This window comes from Thunnus maccoyii, chromosome 23 (assembly GCF_910596095.1).
Source record: "Thunnus maccoyii chromosome 23, fThuMac1.1, whole genome shotgun sequence".
Classification (NCBI taxonomy): Eukaryota; Metazoa; Chordata; class Actinopteri; order Scombriformes; family Scombridae; genus Thunnus; species Thunnus maccoyii.
Genome location: NC_056555.1, coordinates 17,478,953 through 17,505,917, shown reverse-complemented (window position 1 = coordinate 17,505,917; position 26,965 = coordinate 17,478,953). Strand labels below are relative to the sequence as shown.

Here is a 26,965-nt window from a genome sequence, read left to right as displayed (position 1 = left end):
CAGTCGTTTGTTCTTTTTACTCAGGAAAGCCATTCTGCGGCTCTGTTACATAATCTGGGGACCGGCCATTTAATTAATCATCATAGCGATACTGTAGCTGCTGTAGTGCCAGGATTGCTAGATCTGATCTTTTTTGCCGAGAGGGGAGCTAAATTAAGTGTAGCAGGATGGTGCGAAATCTGAAATCTACTCTCTATTTTTTTTTTATCATCATAGCCATATAAATAGAAGGACCCAGTTTGAGAATCCAGTCCTGGAGGCTAAGAGGAGACTCCAGCAGCAGCAGCAGATGCAAAGCCAGGGTCTGTCCTCACTGCCCCTTCCCACCATCTACAGAGGTAAGAACACCTCGCTGATTTGTCGGCTTTGAAATGACAAAACCCATTAACTTCTCATGATTTAAGGATGTAGTCACGCTGATAATCTGTCAGCATGAAATGGAGATAATACTTTTGCTCTATTGCTATGTCAGTTGAATATGAATAACAAGTATTGTGTTGTTAATCCTCCCGGTTCCCTGCCAAAATTGGGTTTAGGTGCTACTTACATCTTACTTCAAATAGTTAAAATATGTATTGCACCTTCTCTTTTTAGGATACCCAGTGCTATTTGAAAATGAAAAAAAACTTTAAATGTGCAATCGAAATGTAAAGTTAAGGTTCATCTAGAAAATTGCACGTACAAAATGCTTTTTTTTTTATAATATAATAATATGATAATATGAAAACTCATCGCAAAACAGTAACTGAATTAATCAGTGACATCTGTCGGGTTTTGGGGTTAACTGACAGCAATTACAGACTTACAACAGCATCATAATGAGGATATGAGGAACACAGACGGATATTAATAAAGTTTTTTTGATAAAAGTCATGAAGTTTTACAGCAGCATTGTAACCAATATTTCTAATCATTTTTTATATGAATAAATGAATTAAGTTTTTATTATTGTGTTATACATACAGCTATGACCAGCCTGCATGGACTTACAAGACACAGCAAACTCATAATACCACAAATGAAAAAATAAATGTTCATATTTTCAGACTTTCATGTTTTGTAAATCATCCTTGCTGTCTTTTATAGGCTTTTGGGACAAAGTTAGCAAACTTAGGGTTAGGGTTATGGTTAGGGTTATGGTTAGGGTTATATGCGTCAAAATTGAACACTCACCCCAATATTTCATCATCTGTACTCGTGTATTTCTAGTGTTTTGTTGAGCCATTTCATTTTTAATTTTAGGGTTAGAGTTAATAGTATATTATGTGTACATGACAAAGGAAAATGGGACTCACTTTCCATTTCTTCCAAATCCACTCCCCCCTACTTCAGGAGAAACCTGATACACACATGTTGCTTGTATCATCACAGCAGCATGCAAGTTAATATGCGGGTTCAAATGTGATTCACTGTTGTGTTTAATGACCGGTTTGTTGCTACCTGATTTCAGTGTTCATTCTCCAGCAGCCACTGTGCTCATAGCAGTAGGAAGTGCTGCTAGAAAAAAACTGTCTGGACTGGTGAAGAGGAGGTTTGTTTCCGTAGTAACGTAGTAGTCCATTGCGGGAGCCTGTCTCCGTGGTTACACTCTGTGTACATTCCAGTGAGGCTCTCTCTCCTCCCTCTCCCTACCTCCACCTCCACCTCCACTTCCTCCTCCTTCCTCCCCCTTTTCCCACCAAATTTCGATGCCAGTTGGGGGTTCCAGCCCCTTTGCCACCCTCCCCAGATCCCCCCTCGCCCAGATGGGCCCGACGCCAGAGCGCAGCCACAGCCTCAGTGACCTCTCCCGATCGCCGACTCCAGGTCGAAGGTCTGCTGCATACGCTACGTCCTCTTCCGCCGACGTCTCCCCGCTCCGGCGTGTTCTGACGCGGCGGATGAATATGTGCCCCCATCACCACCAGCAACAGCAGCAGCAGCAGCAGCAGCAGCCACTTCACACCTCCGCCTGCACTGTGGTGCTAGAGCAGCCTGTCTGTAGCCCCTTCTCCCTGTGGCACCTTGTCAGTAAGTAGGCCAAGAGAGAAGCAAAAGAAGGCTGACTGTCGTTCTCATGGCTGCCTGCACTCATTTGACTTACTGTAAGCATGCTAGCTCGCAAGCAAGCTTTTCCCTTAAGGCAGTTGAAGGATTTGTGTGACGAGCGTGTACCATGACATGTCTTATCGCTTGGCATACGCAGACAGAGAGTGTAATCACTAAGTCTATGTCTGGACCAGTGATGGCAAACAAAGGATGTAAACTAGCCCACTAGCCACATCTCCTTCCGAGGTGAAAAGATGGGAGACTTGGTTAAGTGTAACTAAGCTTGTTGGCTGAGATCCTCTCATTCCTACAACAGGCTCCCCTCCTCCAGAAATCTCCCAGCTCTCCCCTTTTTCAGAAATCTCCCAGTTCCTCCTTAACCCTCCCGAGCATCTTCTCTTGGAACTGATCCCTGATTGACAGCATGTCATTTGCTGAATTTTGCTGCTTCCTTGGTAGCCTTGGGATGGGACTGAAGAACTGCACCACTGATGCTCTCTGTACCCCTTCTGCCCACCATATCCCAGCACGGGAGGAGACGATGGATGATGGTTTTGTATGTTTGTACCACACCCGCATCTTTCAGCACCACCAGCCCCACCCTGTTCTCGCCAGTTTTCCTGTGGCTACACCCATATCTTATTGGATAAGCTTTACCCATGTCCCCACCCTGTGAGCACTGCCCCCCGCACCAGCTTTGAGGTCCTTTTAAATCTTTGCTCTGAAGCGTACGCGGTATTTGCGTTTGGGTAATTTGCACGTGTATGTGTCCTTTACAGAGAAGCCGCTGTTCACGCGGGACCCCACTCAGCTGAAAGGCAGTTTCTTGTCCACATCACTCCAAAAGAGCAACATGGGCTTCGGCTTCACTATTATCGGAGGCGACGAGCCCGATGAATTCCTCCAGGTCAAGAGCGTTATCCCTGATGGGCCTGCCGCAGCTGACGGGAAGATGGCCACAGGTAAGAAACACAGCCTGTCAAACTGAGTCACTCTTACAAACAAAAACATTTTTTTAACCTTTATTTAACCAGAAATTCTCTTAAGATACATTATATCTTTTACAAAAGAGGTAAGCATAAAATAGCCACAGCCACATGAGAGCACACAGTCACATTAACAAACCTGAAATGCATGAAAGAAACACACACATTATTTATGAAACATACAGCAGCTGGCATGCATTTGTACAGAATCATACATTTAGATACTTGCATGCACACAACAAATACATAATTTCTGTAGAATCACGGAGATCCTTGTAAGTGTCCATATAGCAGTTATATGTGATGTTTCTGGTGTTTCTGGTCCATTTATCAACATACATATGGCTGACAATTATCTGTATTTTTTCTTATTGTCAGCAAATCTCAACAAACCCAACAATGAACTCACCCTACTTACAAGTACTGTGTGTGTATCCAAAGTCTGATATATCTTAGTCCTCTATAGACCCCTGCACATGAGATTTGTCGACAAAAAGAAAAATATAGAAAATCGCTGGCCAAATCCTTTGAGTACAAGTTTTTAAACCCCACATTTATACACTTCCATTATTTTTAATTAGTGTTACTCTCACGCATTCGTGCAGGCAAATTCATACAAAGATTTGTATGCAGCACACACAGAAATACATGTAGCTCCCTCTTCATGATAAAACGGCTACAAGTGCCCCGATACATATGAATTATTTGCGTGTCACCAAGCTTGCATTGTCCCTCAACATGTATGTGTGTGTGTGCACATGTGTGCGCTATATGCAGTTTTGTTGTTCCATTTATCATGATGGCGACTTTATGAGCACCGTAACTCGTGACTGTGGCCACATGGGGACACACACACATATATATATATACAGACACTGAGACGGACCGGCTGTACTAAAGGTCAAGAGAATATAAGTAGCAGGTTTTGTCTCTGCTCTCAGTGTGCAATGATGATTCTATCCGTGTACGCCGGAGCAGATATGGAGCTTTATACTGGTCATTTATCATACATAAAGAAAGTTGGTTTGGGACTTTCCTCTGTAGAAATGATGGTAATCTTCCATGTCGTTCTATTAAATTTGTAGTTGTTTTAACCGACTTCTTTCAGAACAATTGGTCATAAATGTGTGGGTGCAGCAGTCCAAAATAACTCCCTTGATGACTCATAAAGCTTGTCCTGACAATACTGCATATAAAGCCTTTTAGGTCTCTGTCTTCTCGTCCCCTCCTCCCACTTTATTTTAGAATTCCCCTCTCTTTTTCATGTATTCTCTCCTCAGAAATAACTGAGATCCCTCCCACTTCTCTACAATCCCACCTCTCCTCTCCTACACTTCCTCTCTTCAGCTCATCTCCATCTCTCTCTCTTTCACCATCTACCGTCCATCCCCCTCATCTCGCCTCCCCAGACTTTGCGTCCTACTTCTTCAGTAGCAGAGCTAGCTCGATCACAGAGCCCACACATAGGAAACCTCAGGCCTGCAGAGGTGTGAAATTCCTAATTCCAGATTTGATTTGCCTTTTTTTCCCCTCTTGACCCCTCCTGGCTCTCTATGAGATTACAGAGCCAGAGAAAGCATGTTCAAGCACTTATTATACAAGTTTTTTAAGATATCTGATTTATAACTGCAAGACCACATATTGTGCAGATATGTCCAGGCAAGACATATAATGTGATTTTGTAGAATGGAGGGGGGAAAGAAACGATTGCCTTGAAATTTATTTTAGATTTTTATCCATACAAAATGTGAAATTTTTTGTGGGTTTTTTTTAGTGTGTTACTATGAGTTACATTAACTGAAGTGGTGAGGTTTAATTTGGATGCCAGAGGCAGCGTTTAATGCAAAGTCAAGTGGGTTTGTCTAACTGCCGCCGCCCCTTATTCAGCATCAGAGGGTTGTTCTGCTGAGTTGTATCCATATAGTGTGCAACACTTTTCACATAAGACACAGAGAATAAGCACCAACAGACTTTTTTTTTTTTTAAATCAAAATCACCAACAAAAAGATGAGCTTAGTCTGATGTTAACATCAATTTTAATGTAGCATTAGAAGCTATCAATTTGAAATTGCATTTGCTGTTAATAGCATGAATTAATGAAACAATGAGTCCTTGACCAAAGCTCATTTCCAGCCTGCAACTGACAATTTTGCCAGTTAAAATGCCAACATCTATATCACTAGCCGTAGCTCACTAGCTACTGTTTAAATGCATAGATATATCTCTCTTATTACAGCCCGATGCGATCTGCTTCGGCATGTTTAAAAATCCAAAGCTCGACAGGACTGACGTGCTTATTTACAGTTTAGAGGACAGTCAGTTGCATCACTTTCTATCCTTTAAGATCTTTATAATTCTCATGTTTCGTCTGCAAAGTCTTCAGACATTATTATTATTATTCTAATCACACCTGCAAGTCTGACAAGGCCGTAACGCACTTTGCTCTACACGTGACCTTATGTGGCCTGACCTGCACACAAACACACACTCACAAGCAGAAGTTTCTGACAAATGCTGGCACCCTGCTGTGACTCTAAACTGCTCTATTATCGCAGCCTCGTCTCAGCAGGGCCACCGAGACCTCTCGTTATATATCGACAGGCTCTTGAACACACCATTAGCTGTAGATGAATATGTCATTAGGCATATGCAAGGATGGGACAGTTGAAGATTAAGTAGCTGGAAGTAGCTTGGGCCTTGGTCCCAGGGACTGTGGTGTTTACTGTTAAGGTCAGTGTGATTTAGAATATACGAGGGACCCGCAGGAGACGTTATGATGGATGGAGAGTGGGCTCATGGTGGCCATGAGTGTGTGTTTTTGTCTCGGTGTTCATTTCCGTGCACTTACAGTATATGCATGTCTGTGTTTGTGTGTTTATAAAGCGTCAATTCAACCAAATCACAAAAATACATATTTATCTTTTGAGCCCTCTCATATAGAGAGTTGAAACATTGTTATTTATTCACTGACATTTTCAGATATCAGATACGGTTTTTATTGGCACTACTTTCAACCGAAGAAAACTGTTGACAGACAGCTCTGTGGATTATCCAGAGAAATTAAACTAACTGATATTAAACAACATGAGAAGGTAAAAATCCCTATTTGCTTAAAATTCTCACAGCTCATGGAAACGTGTAACCTTTGATAAACGGAATTTGGATCGTTTTAAAGGGTCAGAAGCCTAAAAGGTCGGAGACCACTGATCCAGAATAATAAGAGCAGTTTTTGTTGAAAGAGGTGTTGCTGTTGAGTATTTGAAATGTAATGTTAATTAAATTCTGTAAGCACCACATATGAAATTAGTTTCACCTCCATTGTATTGGAGTGGCGACAAATGTCTCAAAACTTGATACATTAAACCAAAACTTTTTGCATAGCTAGAGGTAAGAAAGACTGTTATTTGGATGAGCTGATGCTTTAAGTATAAGCATACAATATGTCTATATGAGCTTTCTGATTATGTAAAACAAGTTGATGCTCTCTGTGTCACTGCATTTCCTCCCTGCTTATAAAGAAGGAGCTCTGCGGTCACGGCGAGGGCAACGAGGTCACGACACCGTCATTTGTTTTCTACCAGCGTGCTCAACTATTGATTATGACAACGGTGCTCAAGGCAAATGTCGCCCGCGTTTACCCAGATTAATTAAAAAGTCCCTCACGTCACGTTGCCTCGAGGTGTGAACTCGCTCTGTCAATACTGGTGAAGCGTTAAAACTTGGAAAGCGTCTGTCCGCAACACAGTTTACAACGAGAGAGAGAGAGAGAGAGAGAGAGAGAGAGAGAGAACATTTCGGTGATATCTTAACTTCCATTTACCTTGGCTGCTGTCACTCAGAGAGGTCAAGCAGCTCTGCTCCGCTTCGACAGTCAATCCAGGAAATCAATATGAATTGCCATGTTGTTTTAGGAAAAATGTCATTGACCCAACCATTAGTGTATTGCGGTCTCCCGCTCACGTTTCAAGAGAATACAGGATAGGATGGAGCTTGTGGTTAGCAAGGTGAGGGCCAGTCACTGCTTATTAATCATGAGGGATCTTTGTTTTTCACTTTCTCTCCCCGCGACACTCTCACCCTGCCCTCTCTCTAACGAGCATGACAATTATGCCTGCAATTAGAAAATAATTGTTTTCATTATCAACGCAGGTAAGGCTGTTTGTCAGACTTTTATGTGGATTGTGCCTTGTGTTGCCCGGTGTTTTATAACCCTGCCCGGTGCCTGCATAGTGCAGCACAAAACACTATATTTAGTAATCTCTTTGAGACAAAGATAAGCCTGGATGTGGAGCGCTTTTGTGTGGGAGCATTTAATTGTCAGCTAGGTTTTATCTGCACTGTAGTCTATTACAGCGAGTGAATAACAGCACTCGGCCCCATAGAAGGCAAACATTTTAGCCACTTGTCATCTGCACTGTTTTACGCTTGAAAGACAGATAAGACATTATCAGTGGTAATTTTATCTGTAGAAATGGTTTATGGCTATGAGGGTAATGTAAGGAGAGACCAGTGCTGATGTACTGTACAGCTGATTATTATAACAGCTGTAAAGACTCAAAGTCCTGATATCTCTTAAAGGCTAGCTGCTGTTCCACTAGCTTTTCTAACTCAATGCAATATCTCATTGAGAGTTTCTTTTAGTCTGTCAGTCTGAAAAAGTAAATCATACACCTGGGGTTTACTGTCTAAATTCTGGTATCTAGAGTATCTACCATAGCAATTGCTGTTATATTATAATTGGAAGTCTGTAATTTTAACAACGATTCATTTATTAGTATTTAGAAAAGCTTCATCCCCATTAAGTTTTTCCAGCAGGGAATCATGTGTATTATACAGCATTTTAACACTTTCTCCCTTATCCCTGATCCACCCACGCTCTCTTTTATTGTCATCTTTCCAACTGTGCTCCGTCATGTCATGTTTAATCTTTTTCGATCATAGCGGCAGTGACTGGCTCAGATCTATCACGCTGTTGGCTTGCAATTTAAATTACTGCGGTCTTGTGGGTTGGTGGTAAGTGGTGTTCATTAAGGCCTGTTAAAAAAAATTAAGATTAAATAAACAGTGATATTTCATTAACATCCCCATCTCTGTGTAGCTTAGCGGTTAAGAAAGCATACCGTATAATCACGACATCCCTGATTTAATTTCAGCCGGGGACCTTTATCAGGGATTATTTCATTCCTCCCTCTCTCTCTCTCTCTCCCGCCATTTCTCCGGTCTTAATGACTTAAATGCCAAACTAACCCCTGTTGAGATAAATGGATTGAATCACACATCATACTATTTAGTAAGGTCATGTTGTAGGGCTGGATTTTGTGTAATTTGTGTTAAATTTTAAATGAAGTACTTCTGTAACGGAAACATTCCAGTGCTATATCCATTACACCTGACCATCATGTTTCTATCTGTCCCTCTCTTTGTTGCAGGTGATGTCATTGTCTACATCAACGACGTGTGCGTCCTGGGTACCACCCATGCCGATGTGGTCAAACTCTTCCAATCGGTGCCAATTGGCCAAAGTGTGACACTCGTTTTGTGCCGCGGCTACCCGTTGCCCTACGACCCAGAGGAAGCTGCCAACGCCAACAACACCACCACCACCACCACCATCATCTCCCCGCTGGGCATCATGGAGCAGCGACCCATCATGGTGAATGGCAGGACGGGCTATGACAACTATCTGGACTATATTTCCCGCACGGCACGCTTTGTGACAGACCCAAGTCAAGACCAGGTTAACGCCCAGCAGCAGCTGCTCCCCCCTCACCCGGGTGACACCCACTTAGACGGCTCGCTTCCTCCCACCACCGGCACAACGCCCCCTGACAGCGTCTCTATGGCGTCGTCAGGGGCGACACAGGGGGAGCTGCTGACCCTGACCATGGTGAAGGGTATGGATGGTTTCGGCTTCACGATCGCGGACAGCGCCACGGGCCAGCGAGTCAAGCAAGTCCTGGAACCTCTAGGCTGCCCGGGCCTGTGCGAGGGCGACCTGATAGTGGAGATTAACAAGCAGCCCGTGCAGGGATTCACACACACCCAGGTGGTGGAGCTGCTTAAGGAGTGTGCCGTGGGAGCTGAGACCTGCCTGGTGGTTCAGAGAGGCGGAACAGGTAAGACCAGTGTCCGCAGGTAGGAATGGTGTGGAAGATTGTCGGCTCAGCAAACGCGCTTGAATCTTTCCACCATCTGTGTCTTTCTAGCTGCATATCTGTCTGCCTATTCATCTCTGTCTATCTATTCTATCTTTTACTGTTGTAGCCAAATGTATCTGTATGTGTGATCCAGTCTTAAGAACTGGAGAAACCTGTTATACAGTCCTGCAGCGCACAACAATGGCTGACTGATGCACAACTTCTCTCAAGTGCCCTTCTAACTGTAGTCGCCTTTTATTTACTCGGGGGGGGAGAAAACCATGTTTCTTCACTTCACTTAAGTAGATACTGCTCCACTTCCGGTATGTTGAGGAGGTAGAAAGTGTCTCCCCATGCTGCGACAAAACATGACTTAAATCTACCTATTCTCTGCAAAGTCGTGCCTATTTTTACTGTTTAGCGTTTGTTGGACAACCTTTACACTGAAGTAAATTAATATTTTGGTAGGTTTGGCAGGCCGCAAACAGGCACCGCAACCTGACACTGCCTATTATATTCCATGATGGAGTCGCTTAATCTTGACATTTTTGGGAAAATCGACTCATCATCCTCCACTGAGATATCTTCTGTTAAAGAAGAGCTGAAGACTTCGATCGGCTCAATACAACGGAAGATTGACTCCCAGGGGAAAACTATACAGGAGCTGGACCGGGCGTCCGCTGACCACAGCACCTGTGTAACCAAGCTGGAATCCATGTGACAGGCATCCCAAAAGGCACAGAGGGCCCTCGTACCGTCGACTTTATGGCCCAGTTTTGCAGCACCCACTCGGCCTGGAGGACAAGCCCATACTCAATAATGCCCATCGCTCCCTACGCACAAAACCAAAACAAAAGATGGTGAACCACCTCGTCCATTTATGGTCAGAGTTCACTACTTTCAGGTCAGAAACCAGATTCTGTAACAAGCCAGAGAGGCTGTTCATCTCACACACAACAGCAAGAGGATCTCTATTTTCGCTGATTATTAGATGTCTCTTTCCAAGAAGCGAGTGGTATTCGGGTAAGTTAAATACCAGACTCACTCTACCCAGCGACACTCAGGATCACCCTTCCGAACAGGATTTCACATAGTTTTTTGGAACCAACTGCTGCTTCAGTCTTTGTTGTTAAAATGTCTGCTATCTCGAAAAACTAAATATGATACAGACAATAAAGGGCAAGTAAACTTAAGTTAGTTGTACTGTTGCTAACTAACCACCCTCCTAACTGACTGTTTATCATCACGTTAATGCTGGGATGTTACAAACTGCATTTCCCATCAGGATCTTAGGGAGGAAATTGCAGAAGAGCTCTGGAAAAGAAAGCTCTTAACCGAGTGCATACATCTTCTATCTGTGCCAGACATGGGCTCATACAATGCAAAATTATTCATCATTCATTTTACAAAGTTCTGACTTTCTAAGCTTTCCGGAGATGTACAGTAAACCCAATCTGCTCCAGCTACACATGCACATATGTATGTTTTGGTCCTGTCCATCTTTACAAACCTTCTGGTCTGAGCTTTTTGAGACATTGTCGGGAAGCTGATTAAACCACATGCTATGATTGCACTATTTGGGGTTAGCCCACCCCTATTATCACTCTCTGCCTTAGAAGCTGATCTGATTGCATTTGCCACCTCGCCAGCCAGACGATTAATCCTGCTGGAATGGAAATCGTCTGTAACCCTTTTCTCACAACCTTTGGATTGTTCCTTTTTCTTAACTATATCAAACTTGAGAAGATAAGACAGATTGTCGACAGGGGGTCGACAGGGGATCAACAAATAAATTCAATAAGATGCGGAGCCCATTCTTTAGATTTGTTGAGGGGTTCAGTTTCCCGGCTGTTCCTGAGTGAATTAATTACACACAGTGTAAGCTTATGTGATTATACCTCACTTTATTTGTATGATTTATGGCGTATAGTTTGACTGAAATGGCTTTTATATATTTTTAGATACATTTAATGTTTGTTTGTTTGTTTTCAACTTATTGGATTTGTCTAACTGCTCAACCAGAGTGTTTTTTGGGGGGTGGGGTTGCTGCATTTGTAATTATATATTTCCTTTGTTTGACAATTTAATAAAAAGAGTTTTTAAAAATAGAAGTAGACGCCACACCACTCTGCACACAAAGCCATACCTAGTGATCAACAAATATCCTTTGATTGAAGTGCATGCTCTTTGCAGTGCAGTTATTTTCAAAGTCACTTTTTATTACTTTTTTTTTATCGTGTCAGTTTCATATATATATGGCAAATTTTACCTGCTTCTCTCAGCTACAAATAAAAGCCCCCAAATTATGGCATGTCAAAAGTAGCACAGTTTTCCCACAAAATACTAGTAGACTGCAAATGGCTCTCAAGTGCTTTCTACCCTGTGTTTTTCAGAATTTGTGGCCCTCTGACAATCATAATTATGCATTGCACTCTGTCGTGACTCACACACAGGATTATTTGCAGAATCAACAGGTAGCCGACTGTTTTCTGTGTGTGTTATGTTGGGGGGGGGGTTGTGAAGTGTGTAGAAACATCTGCGTTCACTTCCTCAAAAACATCAGAAACCTTTAAACAGCTCTGATGGCGATGTCTTTGACACTGAAAGGAAAAGAGGAAGGATTCATGGTCATGTCTTCCCTAAATCTAACGAAATATAAGTTGTGTGTAAACCTGCTGTGATCTGCCTACAAACTGAGCTTGCTGTCTTATTGAATTGTGGAGGTTGTGCATCTGCTAGCGATGACTCAGCCAAAGCTCAGACACTGAAGATTAAAACGTTAGATTTTAATTAAATCTAGAAAACGGCAACAGCAGCTCTTCATCAACCAAGCAGATAGTATTTGTCTCTGGAACCTTGTTGTTAAATGATTCCCCTTTCTGAGTTCACCTGTCCTTTATTCATTTTGGCATCCCGTAAGTGATGACACGTGAACTTTAGCACTCACACTCATTCATGGTGCGAGCTGGAAGCTCAGCCAGCTGGACTGGAAAACTAACTACTGCTGTTGCTTTTGTGTGGAACCAATTTGTAGTTTTGTATTTTGCCTCTCGGTGTTGTGTAATGTCACATACCAATCATAATGCCAACTGCTTGGTGCCACAGACACCACTGAGACTCATCCACAAAGGTCAGCGGTGTCCTCTGAATAGATTTATTGACATTTATTTCTTTATTAGGCTGCCCATGTCTCTGTGAGTGAGCGGAGAGCCAACAAACAGGAAGAGGAGAATCAGAGGGAAGCTATTAGCTTGTAGGAAAGAAAAATGAGGATGATTTTCAAGGGGTCAGAAGTTTTGAACCACCACCTCAAAAATATCCAATCTGTCTATGCGCTCTCTACACACAAACATAAAAACACACACTCTCCCATCTGCACAGGAAGCTAACGGTGAAGCGCTCCCGCCATCTGTCCGGGTTCCTCACTCGCGGCAGAGCTTTAGAAGGTCGAAACAAGTGCTTCTGTGTAAAAAGCAGCCTGTTGGCCCGTGGAGAAAATGGCAACCTTATTTACATGCTATTTTTCCTCTCATTATTCCAAATCTGGATAGGGCTTAGCTCTGCTACACAACAATACTCCAGGGTGCAGCGTTGCATCTGTTTGTGTTGATTTCCTGTGACATGACAAGCTGTGGGTGCTAGAGGTGAAAAAAAACGTCAGTGCCACCCAGTCTGCTCTTACAGTAGCATGACTGCATATGGCACACATATGTGTGGAAATGAGTAACACTAAGACATGGTGCCAGAACACCAAATATCTCTGTTGGGTGGGGTTGTAGACATTGTAGATCCCTTGAGAGTATTTTTGAGATTTAACCAGGAAAACACTGTCAGAAGTTAAGCTCGTTAAGATCAGAGACGTAAAGGCCTCCTGGGAGAAAATGGTCACAATAAAGTCTTTTAATTCTTTTCTGTAAACACTTTTCTTTGTGATGGAGATAAACAAGGAGAAGTAGGACGAAGCAGACCACATATATCTGGATATTTGATGTGGAAAAGATGGTCTGTTATGTTTTTTTTTAAACTCTTGTGATGTTGGTTTTATTCTAACATTCTAATGCAGGTTAGGATGCTGTTTTTGTGCTAAGATGTATAAATTAGATCCCAACTTGGGGGGTCAAAAACCCCCATAAGGATTTGCTAGATGAACATAGTGAGTCATGAGATAATTGGTATGGAAAAAAATTAATTCTGATGCTCAAAATGACATTTGTATTTTAAGGATTTCTCAGATTTTTGCTTCTGTCGTGTGAAATACTGTTTGGGGCTTTTAAAATTGGTCAAATTACACTATTTGAGAAGGGAAATCTACAGTCGAAGTGCGCACAGCTTATAGACATGCAGCTTATGACAAGTGGTTGTAAGGAGATAATTGGTTGGTACTAAGGGGTCACAAGCAAAACTCTGAATTAGAATTATACTACAGTAGCATAATTCTCGTTTCTCAAATGCGAGTATTTGCTGCTTTTCTCTATTTTATATGATTGTAAATTGAACATCTTTTTTGCTTGTAGACAGATATTATCTAGATATCTTGATATTTCAAGACATCAACTTGGGCTCTGGAAAATTGTGATGAGTATTTTTCTACTTAAATATATTTTGGGGGCATTTTTTTACGACATCCATGAGTAGAGAGATGACGGGAAGTGAGGGGAAAGAGATACAGACACACAGCAAAGGTCTCTGGTCACAATGTTGTGGTTCATGGTTGACTAAACAATCTAATTAATTAGGAAAATAATGGACTGAATAGTTGTAATTGTCAGTTGAAGTCTTATACCTTACAAGTACCTGAATGGCCAATGTGTATTGCTTTTAACTCCATGGAGATAAGCTGTTATTACATTTATATCAGTAGAGTTGAAGAGTTGTGGCAAATCTACAATGCAAATCAGTGTGATGCTAAAACCAGTACCCACATTTAATCAGTTTGATGTCAAGATTCAAGAGACTTTATTGCTATTTGCACAGGCACAGAGTACATGCATATTGGAATACTTGTGCATCAGGTTAAAAAAAGAAAGAGTAACAAGGTCTGAGAGAAATGACACAACATTACAACACTTATTTACAGCAGCATGCTGCAATAATATGAACACATTTAATCAGTGAATCTACCATGAAACTTAATGTACTACCAAAATAAATCCTTGCATCTACTCTAATGTAATGTGGTGGTTAATATTTGCTCTACATATAAATATAGTATGGCGTGCACACGCAACTATCTGTAAAGTACAAACTGTATCCCAGCACCCACTGTGAGATTCTCTTTTGCCACCCAACTTCCTCAGAGAAGCTAGCTCCAAGTATTTAGGCGAGCTATTACCCATCGTAATAAAGCTGTCACCATGCTGCTGGAATGATGTTCCACCTCTTAACACGCCACAATTTGGCCCGCTCCTTCAGACCACTGGGCACTGGCTGCACTAATTGAACTGGCTGTTTCAGTGGCTTGCACCACCAGCCAGTGTAATAGTGAGAGAGGTAACTGACTAACATCCATCACCAAACAACTGTCACGCTCGCGTGTATGACACACTCTCTGACACACTCAGGAGCGAGCACACAGCTCATCACTTTCACTGAAAACACAATCTGAAGCAGAGGATTGAATGAGCATCGGGAGCTGGGTAAGTTTATTGTGTGCGTATTTCTACATGACTGAAGTGTTTTTTTAATGACTGCCCCTTTATTCTGCAGACATAGCTACCACCTCTTGGCATCTGGTTTCAGCGAGAACACACACACACACACACACACTAGTCAAGTAGAGATTGGACTGACAGCATTTACTCCTTCAGACTCCCACGTATTTCACATACTCCCACAACCAGAATCCAACTGTATTGTTATGGTTATTTTACGGTGCCGTTGCTATGACGACACACCCCTAATGTCCAGCATCAGACACCATAAATGACTGGCAAGGCAGAGAAGGTTCACGGATTGAGCTTCATCAATAATTACAGGTTTTTCTCACACGCACACCTCCTCCTGTCTTTGTCTCAGCTCTTTAGTCCTACTGTGTGTGCAGAGAGACAGGGAGGAGGGGGGAAGTTGGACAAAGTCATTCAGTGATGCAGAAACAGAAAAGAGAGGGCAGAGAAATAATGTGAAGGTGGTTCAACTACAGAGTGAGAATTAAAAACAGAGGGAGCCAGCGTGTTACAGTCTCTGTTGGTGTTGTCATGGACACAGTCAAGAGCCAAAGAGTGCGGCAGTGAGTTTTTGCTGTTAATGCAGAGCATACATGTCGCCTTTTTAGCATCAATAAATCATTGCGACATTCATTTTGAGACATAAGTATAATCATTATTAACAAAAGAGACCATCGTCAGGAAGAGTGGCAGAGGAAGAGTGGCAGCTTACGTCACTCTTGACGCAGGTTTTTTACATTCTGCACCACAGCATCTGATTCAAAACAGAAATCTGGAGATTTGCTCTTTCACTTTCAGAGCAAACAGAGCAGCAGCTTCAGAGATTGTTGCAAATATACTGTGGACTCAGTGAAAGGCAGATGCAAGAACCAAATTGTTTATCATCAGTCAAATAAAAAGAAAACCTTTGAAAGACGATGTACAGATCCTGTTTGCTATGATTACATTTGCACTAAGGTGTAAAAGATCTTTTTACATGTACTGAAGATTTAAAGAGCTCCTTTAAAGCAAAGTGTGGCTATTTATTTCAACCTCTGTCTTATGTCATAATTGTGGCAGATCTGACTTTGAGTCATGCTATGTAGAGATCCAAGAAACACAGAGTCTGTAATATAATGTGATGTATAATTGGGGCAAGCAACGCGACCCCCCTAAAGCTTTTTAATTAAGATTTAGAGCGGCTATAATCAATATTTTTATATTAAAAATGGATCACATGACCACTCATATCTTAAAGGAGTCGTGCATATTGACTAACCTGACATTTCCGACACAGCAGGCAGCTGTTTTCAGCAAAAACTGCAACTCACTCTATACACGCTTACCTGCCCAGCACTACATGGCAGACAGACAGAGTTAGCGACTAACTGGTGAACATAGTAGAGCATTTACCAGCTAAAGAGCCAGGGGAGAGCAAAAACAGAGCTAAAAGGAGAGTGAATATTGAACTTTAGTTCATCATGTCACCAAAAAACATGATTCCAAATGAATGCTAATGTCGCTGTGTATCTGCTGGATGTTTAAATCATGGATCCTGTATCCTGTATAAAGAGAACTGGATGCAGTGTCGGAGGCGGGGCCCCGTTCATTTCTATGAAAGTTGCTCCGTGGTGCATGATTATATGATAGTGTTATGTTTACAGCTTGTGTTCAGTGCCCAAAAAATCATTAATATACTTTTTGGGCAACTTGCCAACTAACCAAACTACCTGTTTGATCATCCACAATAATAACAAACATATATTACTTATCCTTTCTCTATAGCTTGGTTATAATTCAATGTAAATAAATAAAGATATTACAAAAATGTCCTGTAAGGGCTTTGGTTGCTTTGTAGCGTTTGCTAGCTTACTGCTTACTGTATGGCAACCTGACCATTTGGTCCACCTGGCCTCTGTCTTTTCTTCCAGTTCAATTTTATTCCAATTAGATTTTTCTATATAAGTGTTTGTGTGTGATAGAATGAAATAGACTATGAATTTCTGTAGAAGTGCATCTGTTAGTAATTTGGGAAAGTGTTTGCATTCCCAAACAGGTTTTTAATGTTCCCACTGGCATGTGTCAAGACCTCAAAGCCAAGCTGACCGCCATTTCATTGTCCACAAATGAATCCATTTATGATCAAACCATCCAGTCAATTAAGCATCATCACCTTGAAAAAGCCCACACGTGTAATATAGTTATGATATCCCTTAAATATGAGTTTGACTCCCGAGTCATTTTTGCCCAACAAATGGGCACTCTGTCTCTCATCACCAGTAATTATTGTGCCAGCGTGTATTTATGTGTGTGTGTATGTGTGTGTGTGTGTGTGTGTGTGTGTGTGTGTGTGGCAGACAGCCTCATTAGTGGCTATCTAGACCATTAACAGGCTGTGTCCTCGTTGCCACACCATCAGAGACACAGGGCTGCAATTAGCTATGGAGACTTTCAGCTCGTTCACATGTACGCACGCCCATTTAGTTTCGACTAACATGCCGCAATCGCCCTCCCCGCCGCCCGCCCACACACTCGCACAAACGCTGAGCCACATGGTTTGATTCACACAGGTTCACACGCACACCTACGCGACAGCCAGGCAGACATTTAGGCATGCACACACTTTCTTGAACCTCTTCGCACACATCCCAAGGCAGCCTTCTGCACACAAGCCTCCACACATTACATAACCTCCCTTTTCTAGTACTATCATGGGTAAATTGTACGTTATGAATCGACTGTCTGGTTTGACCTTTCACCTGAGATTGGTCATGCGTGCACAGATGACCAGAAGCCACTTTTAAAATATGTGCAGACCTCAGGTGAAGGTCTCCTTTGTAGAGAAAGAAAAGAAGGAGGGTTTGATTCACTGAGCCTCCTCCAGCCTCCCCGGGAATCGGAGTGTAACTAGACAGTGATTCATTTTATGTGTGTGTGCAAGATAAAATAGTTGGAAACAAAAGAGAGAAAGAAGAAGGGAGGCTAGAGAGAGAGAGTGATGAGTTTGGCTCCCTGCCAGCAGAACACAGACTGTCAGCCATGTTCACACTTACAGCTCTGTCCCCACTATGCACCGCTCCAAACCTGGAAGAACTGCCCGCCAGGCATCAATATCCAGTACTGTCGGCCCCTGGGAAGACAGCCAAGGGGCCTGTGCATGAAGGGCAAGCCGCTGAGATCAGATCATAGCAGAGAGGTAAAGGGTTAAACAAGACTTATGGTGTTTGCCATCAGAATTAAATCACAGAAAAAAAGTTAGGCTGTGAATCTCTATCCTGTGTGTGTGGAGGAGTAAAATTACTAACCTTGGTTGCCTCTTAAACATATCAAGCACTCGTATTTTGGTTTTAACAGGATGGAGTGATTACCCTGTGATTGCATGAGCGTGGTTAAATAAATTGTGCTGTTTTGAGGTTTAATATCATGCATATTCAACCATGTACCTTGCAAATAATTTGTTTTGCACACAGCTACAACGAGGCTGGTTTTTTCGAGCACATCAGGCAAACATGGAACGAGCGTTTGAATAGAAGTGCATAGAATCCGTTTTCTGCTGTGGATGTTATGTGAAGCTGCCAGGCTCCCTCATGAGATGGAGATACATATTCATAAAGGGCTGAAAGATTCACGCACGCCACCATTCCAGTCTAGTGTTATCATAGTCTCATTTAAATAATTGAAGGGCTAGTGTTAGCCTCTCATTGTGAAATTAAAGAGATCTATGTTTTTGTATGGGTGAACAAATGTTGAACATGATCAAAATGAACAAATGTAGCCTTATGTGTGTCAAATGGTTGGATGTGTGTGCACTTTTGGAAATGTATGTATCCGTGTTTGCTTTCTCCTTCACCCACACAGCAAATGTTTTGATTCATTCAAATTTAGCTAAATCATTTGTCAGATTCTGCTTTTATCATGGGTACACTTTAACAAGGTAATCCCTGCACAATAGATTTTTAAAAATGGATGTTTTTTTAAAAATGTTTTTTTATTGTGTAGGGACTTTTTATGGAGCCTCCATGCAGACAGAAAGAAGGTTTTTTTTCTTCAGTTATTGATCTAGGACATGGTTTTTAAAAGAATGCACAAAATTGGGACAGCTGCCCAGCACTTCTAATGCTTTTATGAAAAAACAAAATAAGAACCACATTATTTTCCGTGAGAAGCCGTCAATAGTTACATAGTGAGATGGACTTGGCAGAAATGGAATATAATATTCATAAGTATGTTTTAACTAGTGTACAATCACCTGAAAATAAGAAGGCCCTTTATAAGAGCCCTTAATATCTACACAGGGATCGGCTCCTTTTCCATGGAGCCCACCATGTTTCTACAGTAGCTCAGATGGGACAAACCAATCACTGGTTGAGGTTTGCTGTTGGGCCCTTTTGACCCCCTCACGCACTCCCTCTATAAGATACAGGCTCATAATTTGGCCCTAATAGTGCTTATGTTGTACTTTAGCAGTGCAAATCCCCTAACAGAAACCCATTACAGCGATACAGATACAGTAAATCGGGGCCTTTTGCAGCTCCTGGGGGTCTGGGGCCCAGGTGCAGTTGCCCACTTTACCCTGTTGATAATCCAGCGTTGGTCTTTGCCATCTGTTGCTGAGTGCTCAGGATTCACCTCAACTCCTATTTCTGTTTGTAATCTTTGTAGCCGATTTTCTCGCCACTTTATAAACATCACTCATGCATCTTCCCGGACTGTGTAATCAGTTGTAGATGAAGTCCATGACACCGTCTAAATCTGTGTAGTTCTTCCATCAGCTTGGTCCAATGTGCTGCCAATGTTTCCTTCCGGTGTTTTTGTGCTAAAGCAGCAATCGTTTTGTTGTATGACCTTCAGAAAGTAAAACTTGATTCTCTCTACTTTGAGGTGGCTGTGTGCTAGAAAAGCGTATAAATTGATTGTACATTATCTTGTTCCCACAAGATGGATAACTTTTTAAAATACCATCTTTCAGGACTTCAGGGGCTCAGTAACTTCTTACATTTGGAACCCTTACACCTAAAATCTAATGAAGGGTCAGTTTGAGACCTGACTGATCAATTATTGCCTTCTTTTGGATCGTCTGTATCTTTTTGATCTAATCTCCAAAGTTTAAACTTTTCCAGACGTCTGAATCACAATCATTTCACGTTAGCCCTTTTCCCCAGTTGTCATACCGCTGTGTGGGCTACTGCCGCACAGTCTGATCACAACAGCACCGTTATTGCCAGAGAAACTACGTGACTCTGCACCCTCAGAGCAGAAGACCTCCCTGGAAACACTTTCCAGTTCAGAACTCTTTAATTGGAGTTTGGGGCAGAAATTGAAAATGAGGCACGACTCCAACCAATCTCATTCATCATTACCTGAAGTTGCGCCAGCACTGAGGTGGTGGTGTGGGGAGGGGGGGGGGGGCACTCAAGCACAGATTTGTGAGCGTACGCAATTATACACTATGGATTTAGGGACACTAGCCTGCTCATTATGGAAACTTCAATATGTAAGCTATTCTGCCCTCATTACTGGTGTTCCACTGGTCTTGCATGCATCAGGAAAGGGTGAAGCTTACAGTAGGACAGGACACCGGTTAGCTTAGAACCTTAGAGCAAGTTGGACACCGCAGGGTTGATGTAGCGCGATGCAACAGAGCTGACAAGTCTGATTAGTATTCAGTGGGCTTTCAGCACCACGGTCAGCTCCTCTTACCCTCTTTCTCTATTTCTGCCTCTCGCCTCTTCTCGACTTTTAGCCACGGGGCACTCTGACACCCACGTCCAACTAAATGTCTGGCACGCCTGAGTTAACAGCAACTCTAACCAAAGGATCACCTCGGCCAGCGATGCCTGGTAGTGCCCCCTCTCTCTTCTGTCTGTGTGACTCAGCTCAGGTTCTGTCACCCACTCCAAGGACTGCTCTGCTCTTGCATCTTTTGCTCGCTGTGTCCTTCACACTGGCTCAGATGTAGGTATTCAGGACAGAAGGCTTTTTTTTATTGATGGATCTTCTTTGAGAAGAAAAGCAAAAATTCTCTTTGTTCCCAGTTATCATACTGCATTCAGGCTGATAGAATAGCTCCATATGCGCTGAAACTGAAACGGGTGTTGTTATCTAAAATAAGCTGTTGTAATTGTTCTAAAAAATCTTATTTGGCTTATTTTGACTGAGAGAAACTGACAATCTGAAAAACATAGCCAGATTTCTTTGTGTTGTTTTTGTTAATTTCCATGTTGTCCCCATTCCACTGGCGGCTCAGTTAAACAAATGTTTTTACAGTGTGACTTGAGTGTGCCAGGCCGAGACTGGGAAGGCTGGCGCATAATTCGAGCAGTCACCCCATAATTCGATCCCTCCATTTGCATATGCTCATAGTTTCCCAGAGGGGAGACCGTGGCAGCACTTGAAAGACAGGAAGGAGAGGAAATGAATCAGGAAGATGGAGCATGCAGCTTTTTACATGCTCATGTGAATTTCACCATAGAAATAGTGGTGGGAGAATATGTTTCATTACAGTGTATGTGGGTGTGTGTGCCTGCATGTGTGTGTGTGTGTGTGTGTGTGTGCATGTACTGGTGTCAGTCTCCACCTTTGTGCTTTTCAGATTGTTTCCTTTCATCATCCTAGATAGATTTCTGGATGTTGTGCTCGAACAATTTTGTAACAGCGAAAACGTGCGGCGTACCTTTTTAAAGGTCAAAGCGAGATGAATGGGAAAGTCGAAGGGAAACGTGTGCCCTTTACCTTGCTGCACTGTATTACAAACTGAAACCACTTTATTGTGAGGTACAGTCATCCTGATCCCACTTAAGTGAAAGTCACAGCATTCTCAAATCCCAATACCTATTCACTCTCACTGCTCAGGCCCCTGACAGATCTTTGATACGTTCACAAATGCCTGTTTTTGGTAACAATGGCTGCAGAAAATCAGCCCTACTGGGTGCTGGTATTTGACTGAATGTTTGCTGAAGACAGAAAGAAGGATTTAGTTGGATATGGGAGAGGTCAGGCCTCATAAGGCATCACCAGTAAAGCAGCTATAATAAATATTTTTAGCTTTACAATGGATCGCATTAGAACTGCAATGATTTTGAAAATTTTTTAAATTATTAATCGCTTTTAAGAGAAAATGCTAAAATTATCTGGTTCCAGATTCTTAAAAGTTAATATTTTCTGGTTTCTTTAGTCCTCTGTGATACTAAACTTTATACCTTTGGGTTGTGGACTGTTGGTCAGGACAAAACAAGACATTTTAGGTTGCATCTTAGGTTGTTGTACCTTACTGTTATGTTTCACTCTCACTGCTCTCATCAACCGCATTTTGAGCTGCAGCTGGTTACTGTTTTCGGTGAAAAAGCTCTGATAAATCCACCGTACGCTACTTGCCCAACTGCAAATAACAGTCAAGAACTGGTGGAGATCAAAACAGAGCTAAAAGGAGAGTGAATATTGGACTTACAGGTGGCCAGAAACACAATTTCAAATGAATGCTAATGTTGCTCCATATCTACTGGATGTGAATAGGCAAGAATCTGCTGACAAGCTCACCATATCAACTTCAACTATCAAAGATAGGTGGTGTTAATATGTCAGTGTTGTGTTCAGCCTCCTAAGTGGCCAAAGAGTCTATAGCTTTAATGTAATATAATCCTTGTTTTTTCTTAATTAACAGCTAATATTTTTCTCCATGTGGAAGATATTAGATCACCTAAAAAAAAATCCTAAATCCTATTAAAAACCCTTTTCACTCTAGAAAATATAAATCTATTGCTGCTTTTAACATCAGCCTTTTGATCACAGTTTATCATGTTATATCAAATCCACCATTTCAGTATAGAAACATTTCATAGTAGAACATGTTTCTAAGTGTCTCAATCTCTCTTTCCCTTCACAATTAGTTTGTGCCTCAGAGATGTTTTATTTGCCATCTTCTGCTATTTGCTTTTGCTTTCATTCTGTTTGAGTCAAAAAGTGCTTTTTGTTGTTCTTGCTGCCATTTACAGATAATTCGTCCCGTGTCACATTATTGTTTTTATTTGCTTTATCTGCAGTTCAGCTTATAAATGTTTTCTTTCTTCATTTCATTATCCTCTAAAATCTTCCGGATTTGGCTCATATCTCATGATCCGTCATCTTTTTCAGTCTAAAGCATTTTTTTGTTCTCTCGACATTGCAGGTCACTATTCACCCTGGAAGACCCCTAAGCAGGTAACATGCACCGGCCTCCAAAATCTGGACTGTCCCCATTTCTGCTTTTTCAATCATTAATATAGATTTTTAATGGCTGCAGTGTGCATCTGTGCTAATCTGAATGACTCTAATCTTATTTTTTACACTCTCTCTCTCTCGTTTTTTGTAAGATTTAGAAAATACTGTCAATCCCCTCCTCGCCGTACTAACTATACTGATAATTCACTATATGTTTGTGTCTTTCACCACAGCTAGCCCTTGAAAAACCTTCTTTATAGTTATGAGATGACAAGAAGGCCAAGCGGTGCACTCATGACATCACTAGACTGATTCAGAGCTGATTCATTCACTCATTCAACTTTTATTTACACTTTGAAATATATGGAGGTAGAGACTTCATTTACAATACAGCATGACTCAGTGCCATCAAGGTTGTCCACACTCAAGGCGTTTGAATTCAACTACAGCTGTAGTGCTGCTGCTTTGGCATGGCCCAGATGCGTTTTCATTCGTCTTTTATTCTGGTTTTCTTAAAAATTTCTTTTTTTTTTAAAAAGTCTTCTTACACTGCAGTTGCTCCCTGGTCATCTTTCACCTTATTTATTTTTTTCACATCAAAGCAAAAGACCTCATATTTGCACTCGGCTTCTTCTGCCACAATAAATCCTCTGCTATAATATCATCTGCTCTCCCTTTGCTCGCTAAAAACTCTATCCACCAAACATCCTCTTAGATCAGATTCACTTTGTCTTTATGTGCATTTGTCACACTCACATGCCTGCACACAAGTGTGTCTGCTCATCTTTCTTTGTTTCTCTTTGTGCGGCTATGTGTGTAATCCATTTCATGCCTGGACATCCTCGCGGCGCTGCTCTGACCAACTCCTGACCCCAGCTCATTGCTACAGTTGTTGTTCCCGTTCCCAGATCACAACTAACAGCAGAGGAAACCTCCATTGTGCTTAACGTGGCAGCTTTTAAGACACTTGTCCCCTGAAATCAGCCCCATTGTTCATCATTTTTTGTTGCCTCTCAATTTAATCAATCTCTTCCATCTCCCTCGGAATAATTGTAATTCCAGGCTCCGAGGGAAAAAGGTTGGAATGTCACAAAGTTGCAGACGGCATGCAGAGTGTCTCTCTCTCTTGTCTTGTCTGTTCACCATCTCTCTCTCTCTCTTTACCCCCCCAGTGTTCATTTATCGGCTGCACCACCCAGTCCCTCTCCCCCAGCTGCTAAACCCCCCCCCCTCACACCTCCAATTTCAGTCTTGGTTTAATTGGGTATCATTTGTTACAGGAAGACTTCTGCAGGTCTCAGAATGAAATATGGAGAAATTTGACTAATAAGGGAAGAGCAGGGATTGTCATATCGACCTACAGTCGAGTGAAGGCTCCGTCTGCAGCTCCTGAGAGTTATTGTTTGCAAACGAGCTTATCGAGATTTGTCTGTCAAATCCAGACAATACTGTAGGTAACGGCTTCTTAATGTCGGAGCACGCGGCAGGTGTTTTTATTCAATAACACAGTCTTAAAAAGGCGAGTGTGCTTGCTTCTACTGCCTTAATCAAACAGACAAAAAGAGACAGCCAGAGAGTGAAAGAGAGATCAGGATGCAGTAGTCTAATCCCAGCCTTAACAAGGTCCCCAGTCTCAGCAGCCCGGCCTGCGCAGACGTGCTTTACATCAATGGCAGATAACCAAACCACAAAGAGTGGAAACACTTTTGATTCCGGCTTGGCACTTTTCTGAAGCTGATAATTATTCTCGGTACATCTTGAACCAGATGCCCTGTAATTCTCAATATTGAAGCGTGCCATATGCAGCCAGTCTCGCCGTCTCAGTTTCAAAAAGCTTGTTGTTCCCCCTGGAATCCGTCTTCTCACACTTTCTGACATGTCAACATGTCATCTTGGCTATCTGCTTAGTGTCGTGCCGTGACTCAAGCGGCCCGGCGTATCTGACACATCAAGGCTGACACTCTGACTGACTGGTGTCAAAACTGCAGGTGTCACTTCAAACACTTGACTGCACATTTCCAAATGTTTTTTTTGTTGTTGTTTTTTTTGGGGATGCAACATATGTGAATTGGATTTGATATAAAATATGTCAGCATACTTGCATTTTCATTGTAAAATTAGAGTAGCAGTGGCCATTTTTATGAGAGGATCATTTGAAAATGAACAGTAAGGTACCAAATTTGCTATCATCCTCACACTAACCTCCGAAATAGGACCACATTTATCTATTTATCACATTCTTCTATATGTTTTCCTCACTGTTGTTACACACTGTGGTCTAAATGGTTGGTTTTTTCAACTACTAACCTCACTAACTGTCTGGCTTCCCGTCTGTCTAGCTTGAATTGACCTATCGCTAAACCCTGCCCTCTTAACAGCGATTGTCCAATCATAGGTCAGCAACCATAGCTAGACACAGCAAGCCTGTCAAGCTTAGGGTTTCTCCACATGCTGAAACGGTGTTCTTGGAGCTCTAATTACAACGATACTCTGTATATAAAGAGTTTTAACGGTTCTGTTTTTATCAACTTAAACAAAAATAAAAAATACAGGAACAAAAGTGTAAGAAACTTTGTGTTTATCTGCTCCAACATAACTCATAAATGTTACCACGCTTAGCTAACTTACTACCTACCTTCATAATTTAGCATGTCATTCATAGGCAAGGGACATGTCATTAGCTAACTAGCTTATATTACTATGTAAGACTATAAGTTACATAGAAAAATACCTGTTCATGACTGGAAAATTCAATGCAGGGGAGTCGAGGTGTTACTATATCAGAGTTTAGACTAACAATAGCCCTGCTCCTCATTTGGTTTGGAGAAGTTTATACTTCCAAGCAATTCCAGCCAAACATTCATTAGGTAACATTAGCGTCACGTTAGCCAATCTAAACCAAACGGTTATTACTCATCTTCAAATCCTTGTCTCTTGTAAAAGTGAAGCACACTACTATAATCCGCTGTGTTTCTTATCCAAGTATGTTTCACCTGAGCTATCACATGCATATCTAAGACACTTTTACAGGTTTTCCACTTTAACACAAATTGCTGGACTACTAAGTTAGCATTAGCTTATGCTAGTTCGCTATCGCAGATAAAATCATGAAATGAGAAGCACATTTGTTTACTTTTGTCTGAAAACAAAGACTAATTGTTACTAAGAAATCTGTGTTACAAATCCGTTATCATTGTAAAGTGCAAGGACTGAATGCTTGACAGGCATAGCAACGGTAACTAAGGAGGGCGGGGCTTAGCAAACTGTCAATTCATATGGGGCTTTAAAAAACTCATTAAAGCAAACTCTGCTTCAGTTTTCAGTGTTGTCATCATGGTTAATGAGCTAAAATCAAGCATCAGGAGTGGGCAAGGTGGTAGTGAAATACTGATCCATCATGCCGCTGTGCTTTACAGGTGCTGGAGCAGTGGGAGTCCCAGCAGGGCCAGAGCAGCCCTGCTCAGACCAGCCTCTCGGCCCCCATTATCCCCCACAGCGCCCCCTTCCCAACCCACCATCTTCACAGGGCCTCAGTCCCAGACTCAGCTTCCGAGGCCTTGGCCCTGGCTAAACCAGACCCCTATGACCTTTATGAGAAGTCCAGGGCTATCTATGAGAGTAGGCGTAAGTACCAGGTGTAGTGCTCTGACAAAACACTCCTCTCTAGCACTGATGAAAGATGGAGTCCTCATTCGAAGGTGAAGTAGTGAAGATTCATCACTCTGTCTCTTTCTCTTACACACACACACACACACACACACACAAAGTGATTCATTGTTATAGCTCACTTTTCCTCCTCCAAAGAAAACTTCAAACGTTTTGAAATGGAAATGAACTGACCTCTTTCTATTAAACTGTTCTGATCTGTTGCTGAATTTTTAGCGCAAGCACAATCACCAGAAACTTTGTTATTCCCTCATTAGCATTTGCACCTGATTATCATCATATTATCTAATCTAAAGGTAAAGTCAGCGAT

General features: G+C 42.0%; 1 protein-coding gene across 12 annotated transcripts in view; it reads left to right on the top strand.

Annotated features, from left to right (window-relative positions):
- magi2a (membrane associated guanylate kinase, WW and PDZ domain containing 2a) overlaps positions 1-26,965 on the top strand; it is a 235,785-nt gene that overhangs the window by 181,903 nt on the left and 26,917 nt on the right. For 10 of the 12 annotated variants that reach the window (XM_042403980.1, XM_042403979.1, XM_042403978.1 and 7 more), the window contains 5 exons: positions 217-338; positions 2,808-2,990; positions 8,444-9,130; positions 22,958-22,989; positions 26,406-26,613. In XM_042403980.1, the coding sequence (XP_042259914.1) occupies positions 217-338; positions 2,808-2,990; positions 8,444-9,130; positions 22,958-22,989; positions 26,406-26,613 (1,232 nt within the window). The remainder of the gene's footprint in view (positions 1-216; positions 339-2,807; positions 2,991-8,443; positions 9,131-22,957; positions 22,990-26,405; positions 26,614-26,965) is intronic. The other 2 variants (XM_042403984.1, XM_042403983.1) reach the window with 1 other exon arrangement.